The 9,740-nt window shown below is 40.2% G+C and overlaps 1 protein-coding gene across 1 annotated transcript in view; it reads left to right on the forward strand.

The window, feature by feature from the left end:
• Positions 1 to 8,355, forward strand: part of cbl (Cbl proto-oncogene, E3 ubiquitin protein ligase) — a 39,323-nt gene extending 30,968 nt beyond the window's left edge. Inside the window, exons 8-16 of the mRNA XM_014005284.1 lie at positions 732 to 863; positions 1,006 to 1,218; positions 1,780 to 1,914; positions 2,017 to 2,436; positions 4,911 to 4,999; positions 5,112 to 5,306; positions 5,405 to 5,475; positions 5,669 to 5,920; positions 6,707 to 8,355. Coding sequence (XP_013860738.1) covers positions 732 to 863; positions 1,006 to 1,218; positions 1,780 to 1,914; positions 2,017 to 2,436; positions 4,911 to 4,999; positions 5,112 to 5,306; positions 5,405 to 5,475; positions 5,669 to 5,920; positions 6,707 to 6,996 — 1,797 coding nt within the window. The 3' untranslated portion in view covers positions 6,997 to 8,355. The remainder of the gene's footprint in view (positions 1 to 731; positions 864 to 1,005; positions 1,219 to 1,779; positions 1,915 to 2,016; positions 2,437 to 4,910; positions 5,000 to 5,111; positions 5,307 to 5,404; positions 5,476 to 5,668; positions 5,921 to 6,706) is intronic.
• The last annotated feature ends 1,385 nt before the right edge of the window (positions 8,356 to 9,740 follow it).

Below are 9,740 nucleotides of genomic sequence, written 5' to 3' on the forward strand. Positions count from 1 at the left end.
ATATTGGAGTTTATTCATTTCATCAAAAAAAGTACAAAATGCATACAACAAAACTGCAAATAAAATGAAAGGCTGCAGAAGAAAAAAAAATCTTATACCTTCTCACATTTACAAAAAAGTATACTGAATTAATTTCAAACAATAATAAACCAAATAAAGCAAAAACAAATATTCTACTCCTCAAACAGTAACTCATACAAATACAAATTAAACAATTATATCTTGCCGTTGACAAAGGACAAATCCAACAAGTCCGCTGCTGATTTTACAAGCCTACCACAGACCAGAAAATGTCTCATAAAAAAGAAAAAAATGAGATGGATATTTATGAGCAAGGGGAAAATAAAGTTTTGAACAAAAGCACTGTAGAAACTGACAAAAGAAGCACCCATGTTAAACTGTTATCTTCCTTAAAAGGACAGTGTTATGAGCTTTTTGTTTTTCAGATTGACTAATAATTTAGATTCATCTTGTCCTGACATTTAAGGTCTCAGCGTAGTCGTTCCAAAYGAAATGTTTTGTAAGTGATCTCAAAGTGTTTGTTTTTCATAAGCTCGCCAGGCTTGAGCACAAGACTGAAACTAAAAATACGCCTCCGCATTTTTAGTAACGCTGCTGATTCTCACCGGCTCATTTCAGAATGATCTCAGGTGTTGTTAGCTCTTTGTGATGTTACTGTCTCACTATGTTTTTTTTTCTCTCTCTCTCTCTCTCTCTCTTCACCCCCTTAGGAGCAATATGAGCTGTACTGTGAGATGGGCTCCACTTTCCAGCTTTGTAAGATCTGTGCTGAGAATGACAAGGATGTGAAGATCGAGCCCTGCGGTCATCTCATGTGCACCTCCTGTCTCACTGCCTGGCAGGTATGAGAGTGGGTGGAAACAAGYGTTCACACTTTGGTTAGATGTCAGAACTTGCATCTGTATTGTTGTGAAGTGGACTTRCTGAGGAGCTTCTTTATGCACATCTACATGTCGTCAACCTGTATTTCTACCTGTGTTACAGGAGTCAGAGGGTCAGGGAACGGGATGTCCCTTTTGTCGCTGTGAAATTAAAGGTACAGAGCCCATTGTTGTTGATCCTTTCGACCCCAAGGACAACAGCGGAGGCTCGTCTCGATGCATCATGGGGGCTGAGGGCGCACCGTCGCCCAGCTATGATGACGAYGATGATGACAGACTTGAAGACCCCCACCTGGTGATGAGTAATCTTGCAAAGGTAAGATTGTGAAGAACCTTKACTCAAATATTTTCACTGCACTGTGGGGCCTAACAGCCAGGGCACAACCCAGGTTTTTTTAATTAATTTTTTACTGTCCTCTTCTTTTTATCCTAGCCTTTTTTAGACTCATTTTTTGTACAGATAAAATGCCCCCCACCTCACCTTTCTTTTTTTCCTCCTGATATTCTTGTTTTTTTAGTGTCTTTCATCTCAATCTTTCATGATGTCAGCTTTTTTCATCTTCTTGGCTTTTGATATCCGAGGCATTCTCCTATCTTGCATCTTTTATGTGCCTCTGAGCCGGTCTGTATGCATTATTCTGAAAATAAGTGAATACCTGAGATCACTCACACTTTGAAGTGTGTCCCTGGAACTTTCTTACTGCTGACCCAGTCCCTTTGACAATTTTTTAACATGTGCTTACAGTCATCTTCGTTTTGTACAAAATAATCTGTGGAAAAAATAATGGTAGATAATTAATCATAAAAACATTTTTAAAATGGGTTATGGTTGGAAATATTTTTGTCATAGAATTTTGCATGTGTTCATTTGATACAGGTGGACCGCCCCCCGTCGCCCATGTCCATGCCTCCTCAGTCATCTCTTCCCCCAGTGCCTCCCAGACTTGACTTATTACCACACAGACCTTCACCGAACCCCACTGGTGCGTCCAGTCCAGTGGTCAGCAGCAAGGTCAGCATCTTTATTTGCATCATAGACAAATTAAAATTGTCTTTGATTTTTGTCTCTAAGTCATTAGGATATTAAAAAAATCCCTCTGTTTTATTCCTCCAGGCACCGTCTCACCACAAAGACAAACCTCTTCCTCTTCCTCCTGGACTGCGGGATCTTCCCCCTCCTCCTCCCCCAGACAGACCCCACACGGTCGGAGCGGTCCCTGATGCCCGACTCCAGAGACGGCCCTTACCCAGCACTCCGGGGGAGCCCCCTCGAGATAAACTCCCTCCCACACCCCCAAACCGTCCCGTGTCTGACTGGAACTCCAGGCCTGTTCCCAAGGCCCCCACCTCCTCCTCTTCCTCATCGTCATCATGCTCTTCATCCACACAAGTTTCCAGCCTGGGAGGGGACATCCGAGCAGGTGTCAGGGAACTATCCAACAGACACTCCCTCCCCTTGGCACTGCCCTCTGCTATGGACACCCGCTCAGACTCCCAGAAGAACAACAGCTCTCTCAGTCTGGACCACCAGCTGGTCAGAACCACCACAACACACACACAACACACTAAACATGCAATTCACTGGTTTCACTGAGTCCAACGCTGAGATTAGTATAAACTAAGGGTGTCCCGATACAACTTTTTCACTTCYGATACGATACTGATGTTGACCCATTACCATATCAGTACAAGTCAGACACTTTTACCTATTTTGTAGTGTGAAATCTTAGAAAAGTCTTGATCAAGTCAAACWGTGAAAAAGARTAGGTATGAGGAAAAACTGACCYATTGGTTTTTAACCAATGGATCACATACATTTTAAACTGAAGAACATTCTACAGTTTAATAAATAAAATAACTTACAATACCCTGAAAAATATAACAAAATAAAAACAAAATGTACTTTTAAAGTGTAAAATAATTCAAAATCACTCCAGTTATTTTATTTTTTTTTACTATCTGTCGGCCTTTTCTGCTTTATGGTGGGAAAAACTGAAGTTGGGGACAAAACCAAACCCCACATTATTGTCCAATGTCCAACTGTGTTCAAAGTTGAGTYCACAGCTCCAATTTTACTGACTGTGCCCAAAACAACGTGATCATTGCATCATCATCGTATTTCTTAAATTTAAGATTATGAAGGAAGGAATAAACAGTTTTTTWAAATATTTGTTACAGCATTATTTACATATTCAGACTTAATTGATACTTGATAAATTATATTTTTATGTGTTCAAAATCAAAGGCCTAAATTGGAAGGAATAAACAGTTTTTTTAAATATTTGTTACAGCATTATTTACATATTCAGACTTAATTGATACTTGATAAATTATATTTTTATATGTTCAAAATCAAAGGCCTAAATTTATTTGAGCAAACATTTTTTTATCGTATGTTTGGAATCACTTTCAACCAATGATTGCTTTGGATTTGGTAGGCATAAACCTAAATGTTTTCTTACTTTCTTTTGATACTACAATTGTTCCTGGTGTTTGGATTTTGTTTTTATGAATCTTTATTTTGTTAGTTTTACGTTCAGCGTGTGAAATGTAGCTGTGTTGGGCTGAAAATTGATTAACTCACAGTTGAGGAATATTCTGCTTTATTCTCAAACCTCCTGTGTTGCTTTTACAGTTTGTAGTCTTTTGCTTTATGAAGTTGATCCGTGCTTAAAAGCGTGTGATCAACCTGTATCTTAATGTGAATAATTAGGCCTTTATCTTCTCACTTCATTTGTTTTCATATCAGAAAGAAACCGCCTGTCGACTTGGCTGCTCTTAGTTTCTAATTATCTCTGATGGTTTTGTTTTGCAACCCAAGGATGGGCTGTTAAGCTTCACGAGAAGAGCTCCTTTTTTTTCAGATGCTGTGTGATCACAGTAAACAGCTCCCAAATATAAGGTTTGTACTTTGTCAATTAAGCAGGGACTGTAAAGGTTGATAAATTAATAATTAAGGATGTTTTTATGAAACATCATTTGGAGTCAACCATGCAGTTACATTAGTTTTCAGATTAAATGTAAGCATGAAGGAGCTGCAATTTCGAGATTAATCCTGAAATAATTTTTAAATAAGGTTTATATGAACACATTCATTATATAGTGGTGTAAATAATACATCGATCCATATGTCATCATATGCTCAGTGTGGATTGATATGTCCATCTAACAATCATGATTGTGTTATTTGATGATGTTGCATCATATTGATGACAGACCTGTGAGTTAAACTAAATGAAAATTGTATCGTGAAAGACTTTGTGATATTGAGAAACATCGTATTGTTGTCCAAAGACAAGGCTGGTCATTTGCACCCCTGATTTATTAACCTTTCCAAGTAGCTGTCAGCTTGGCTAAAGTTCAAAAGATCGAGTTCTTCTATTCTAGTAAAAAATAAATTAGTTGATGAACTTTCCTGTTCTTAATAGGGTTGGATAATATTGGCAAAAACATTCATCACAATTAATTATGGTATTTAGCCGATAACGATTAATTTGACGATTAATCCCCTGGAGTACCTGGACCACCGCCTGCCCTAGTCGCATGACCAATTTAATGGGAAAGGCTTGCGCTTCTTAAAAATCTGTTCCAAACTGTGTCAAAATTACAGGCTTCAGGCTTTACATCAATTTTTAAATTGTGGTGATAGATAAATAAATTATAGAAATTTTTCTTTTTAACGTTTGTCATAATTGAAGCGGAGAGGAGCACCGAGCGGACTGATGGTGKCATTAATTGTATTAATTGTCAAATGCCAAAAAGTAATCGATTAATGTTTTTCTGATGATTTATTGCACACGATACGATTATGCCCAACCCTAGTTCTTAATATACATTTTTATACATTTTTGAATCAAACTCGACCTGACCAGCTGCTTTAACCAGCTTCCAATCTTGATGCCATACAAGAATCCTGAAGAGCAAATATTCCGAAATGTAATTTTTTAAAATAAAATCTATATTTGAATGAAAAAGGATCTAAAGTGTCTGTATTTCTTTGGCTCCCAGATTTTTGCTGCAGTACCTGGTCCAGAATATGACAACCCCAAAGTGAAACCCTCCTCCTCAGCCAATGCCATCTATTCACTGGCAAACAGGTGTGTTCAACCGGTCCTGTGATGGACCTCAAAGAAATTTATTATGTTTTAAGAAGCGTTTTCTTAGTGTTGAATCTCCACATATATTACTTCATTCTTGGTTTGTTCTCAGACCGTCTCCAGTTTTGAGGCCAGTAACAGGAGAAGAGCCATGCGACAGTGAGGAGGACTCTGAATACATGATTCCCTCTTCTCGTCCCGTCGTGGCACCACCCACTGGGGAGCCTCTACCAGTGCCGAGACCCCCACAGTCTCAGCCTCTGTCAGCACTCCAGGCACAGGCCCAACCCTCTGCTCTCAACTCCCGGTATTTAAACTCCCAGTGAATCCACATCCAGCATATCAAGAAGATGGCGGCTTGTTTGTTTAAGGTTTAAGGCAACTCTATATTGTTTGTTGCTGTAGGCTGACACTAGCCGCTGAAGACGGACCTGTAAGTCATGAAGCCATGTACAACATCCAAGGCAGAGATTCAGGTATTTTATTTTAGCCCACTAACAACAGGTGAAGCCTGGCTGAACTAATTACTGTCGAGTTATTTTAGATTTAATCATGTCTCCTTCAGAATGAACCTTACTTTAACGAGTCAATATGAATATAGTGAGTGGTTTGAGGAGCCTCTGTTAAATACGTTTTGTAGTGCCGACTCATTGCCTTTCATCCTTCCAGGTTATTCAGAACTGCCCCCTCTGGTGATGGCGAACGGTCCCAGAGACCCTGTACTCGAGAACAAGGAGGATGAGGACGACGACGATRACGGCTACGACTTTCCAAAGCCCCTACATTTGCCCCCTGCACGACGGACCCTCTCAGAAATCGGAGGCTCTTTGTCCTCATCTTCCTCCTCATCATCATCATTCGTGTCCTCCACAGCTGCTTTCAATCGCCTTTCTCTAGATGTAGATGCTGGAGCTATGGCATGTAAGTTTGCTTCCTTATCCTCTTATATTCCCTGAGACAGACAGAGCAGGCCTTCTTTAATCTGGCTCTTTAGATTAAATTAGAAGAAATGTTTTGCTTGTTGCCAGTCAAAGAAATCAGAATCATTCTAAACTGGTATTATAAAGTAAAAGCTTCGCAAAAATCAGTAATTCAAATCAGCTTTGAAATCTGCAGTCGGTACGTTTCTAATTAGAACTGTTAGTTTGGGGGTCTTGCTCTTAATATTGGTTTGTTGTAGAATATTTTCCCGTTGTGTTTGAACTGGATTAGTAGAAGAGTGATTCTGAGTCCTTTGCTGACATTTGAGCCTTTATAAAGCCTCCTTGAAGTACCAGTTACCATGCAGGAAGTAGCTGTTTGTTCATGAGATGATGATGTCCTCGTGTCTGTATCAGGCTGACATTTACCAAAGATGATTGCTGGGTGTGTGAGCATTTTGCTAAAGACAGTCGTTGTGTCTGAGAGCCAATTAAATCACTCTGCATCAAGCTGACAAGCTCACGGATTATAATTGGCTTCTTGCGGTGCTTTGTTAAATGTCACTACAATGGAAAGCTGAAAGGTTTCACAGCACACGACAGGAAAAAAAACATGTAGCTTTCCTCAGGCCTGGTTAGAGTCATCAACGTATTTTATATTGGTTATGTCCAGTTAAAGAAACCATCTCTCAGGATGACCTTTTGAGTGTTTAAATTAATGATTAAATAAAAAAGTCCTGTTTCGGAGTTAAACTGAAACACTTGCTCTTCCTTTTCCCCCCCTCAGCCTTCTTGGAACCGTCAGAAGCAGCACCAGAGAGACCTCCAAAGCCTCTGCCGAGGCGGATCAACTCGGAGCGCCGCCACAGCCCCGTCCCACCCGTTCCCCCCAGCGCCGCGTCGGCGGGAGGAGACGCCAACCCCCAGATCAGCAGTGAGATCGAGCACCTCATGAATCAGGGATACTCGTACCAGGACATCCAGAAAGCCCTGATGATCGCACAGAACAACATAGAAATGGCCAAGAATATCCTGCGTGAGTTCGTCTCGGTTCCCTCCGCGCACATCCTCACATAGCACATCATGGTGCCTCCGTCTCACGCCCGCTCTCGCCCTAGCTTGGCTCGGCCTGGTTCGGTTTCGGTTGGCACAGACCAACCCAGAGCCCACCGACTCCAGCGCCGGCTCCGGTGTTGGCAGACACCCTTTGCCACCCCCCAACGCGCTGTGAATTTTTTAAACTGGCTCTTACTCCAGCAATCTCACAGCATCTCTGGGACTCTACGCCCTGCACTCCATGCGCTTTCAACTGCATTTGACCTTCGTTTTTTTTTTTTGTTTGTTTGTTTGTTTTTTTGCTACAGCAGGCCTCTTCGGTTTCAGTTGCATCTCCTCTGTACTGAACAAACGCGTGTGGAAAAGCACGCAGCGCAAAACCTTCATAGGAATCCTGGGAAAACAGATTCAGATTTTTCATGTCAAAGCCTCTTGCTGAAAATGTAACCAACACCTCACAAAGAGAACTAAAAGTGTATGTCTATATGAAAATTTAATATATAAGTAAATATATAGTAAATGTGTGTAATATATACAGTACGTGCATATACAATATGTGAAAATGATTCAGCTTGAAGGGTTTCCTTTGGTACAACTAAATGAGTAAGACCGGAGTCAGATTACAAGCAGGGTTTGTCTCTTTCTGCCTGATGGAGGAAGGAAGAGTTCAGGTGTCTACTCACCAGGATGTTATAGTCAGCAGCAGCTTGAAAAAACAAAAACATGCAGCAAAGCTTTTTTTTTTTCCTTTTTTTTCATAAATTCATTCTGAAATGGCCTTTGATTAACAATATTTTGGTACTTTTTTTATTTTGAAAACCAGCTTGTTTTGTGGTGTTTTTGTATTCCAGCGTAGCATGACGATGGTTTCAGGTCTGAAAGCATTTCTGACTGGTTGTGTGCATTACTCGTGTACGTGGGCATGCTTGTGTGTGAGCTTCAGACCTGCTTCTCACGACCCCGCCCCCCACGCCCTGCACAACATGAATGTGGGATTGCAGTCGGGCGTCCTCGGACTCGCGTTCCACAAACGTACTACTGCTCTACGTTGTAAAGGCAGGGCCTTGTGTAGCTGTAGAGCCCGGCAGTGAGATTATTAGACGTTTTAATGTTGGCGACCCTGCAGTACCCTGCATGGTCCGTGGTGGCTGAAAAGGTTAGTTTTGTTTTGTTTTCGTTGTCTGCATTCATTGGCTGGTTCAGTTTTTTCTGTTTCCATCTCAGTCCGGTGTTACGCAACAAACAAAAAAAGTCATTGATTTTCTTTAATATATTATTGTTATATGATCATAAATATTATTATAATTAATTCAGAAGTGTTTCACTGCTGCTACTCTTGTTAGTGCTAAACAATTAAAGCCTTAAATGTACATTTGTGAATAGTGTTTTAACGGTGTTTCTTTAAAGTGACAGTATCATTTGTTTTTCCAGTCCATTATGTAGCATACTTGAAAAAGAAAAGCAGCTCTCRAGCTGTTGACTCGTTAGTGTTTAAACCTTTTTTTTTTTTATCATTTCTATTGATGAAATCATAATAGTGTGGAGCTCACCAGGTGCCGTGGGTCAAAATAAAAACAGAAGTTTTAAAAATCTGGTTCCTCAGTTGAAGAAATGGTACACCTTTAATAGTCTGGTGGCTTTTGAAGTGCTGTTCTGTCTGAAGTTGGTAACCTATGAGCCGTGACATCAGTCAGTCATGAAGCACAAAGCTTGTAGAAAAGAAAGAATCTTCCTCCGGGCTCGGCAGGACTCCTATTATAGTTTATTTTAAGCTTATGAAATGACGCATTCTCAAAAATATTTCATTTTGAGGTATAAAATTGTTTCTAAAATTGAAAAACGACAAGCAGGACCTCAGTTTGACAAGTCGTGTAGCATAGGATATGGCTGATGAGATGCTAATAACTATTTGACAGAACATCACTTCAAAAATCAYCAGACTGTGCCWTTAAATCTGCAAAAATRTTAGTGTTTTTRTGTGTCAGSTTTAGCTTGACTTTCAATGTGAACAGAAACCGAAGTAACCTGGCTAAAATGATCAATAAGATGTTCACTGAAAGACTTASTCCAGCAGGTAAAATACAGACATGCAGGTTGTATCTGTTCTTTAGCGCTCAATTTTTTTTAAAAGCAGGTTTAAAAGCAAGAATTTCTGACCCCAAACTTGGACTCATTGCTTGTTCTCAATCTGAAGGTTTTGAACACATTTAATTCTCACAGATTACCTCAACTGCAGGGACAGATTTTCATGACCTCTTGTTTTTATCACAACCCTCGACCCCTCTGCTGTCTCTGTATTATAACAGCGAGAAAAGCAAACAAAATGCTTTGGGTGTTCAAAAGAATTCCGACTCACATCAGCTGCCTTTCCTCCTGTCTGAAAGGGACTGACTGCTGAGACTTGGTGTGACGTAGACTCACGGGTTAGCTGGTCCCACCCCAAAGTCTACAATAAAATCAGTATTTGGGCCAACTGTAAATATTAAAACAAAAACTAACTCAGGAATAATGTTTGTCTATTTAAGTAAAAAAGAAAGTGACATTTACCATACCTGTTAAAACCCAGAAGGGGCTCACTGGCTCCTTCAATCAGCTGTTCATCAGCTCATCCAGTTGACGTTTAAAACCAAAAGTACAGCGGGTAAAATAAGTATTGAACACATCACCATTTTTCTCAGTAAATACATTACTAGAGGTGCTAATGACATGAAATTTTCACCGGATGTCGGTAACAACCCAAGTGATCCATACATACAAAGAAATCA

Source organism: Austrofundulus limnaeus, unplaced genomic scaffold, assembly GCF_001266775.1.
Source record: "Austrofundulus limnaeus strain Quisiro unplaced genomic scaffold, Austrofundulus_limnaeus-1.0 Scaffold29, whole genome shotgun sequence".
NCBI lineage: Eukaryota > Metazoa > Chordata > Actinopteri > Cyprinodontiformes > Rivulidae > Austrofundulus > Austrofundulus limnaeus.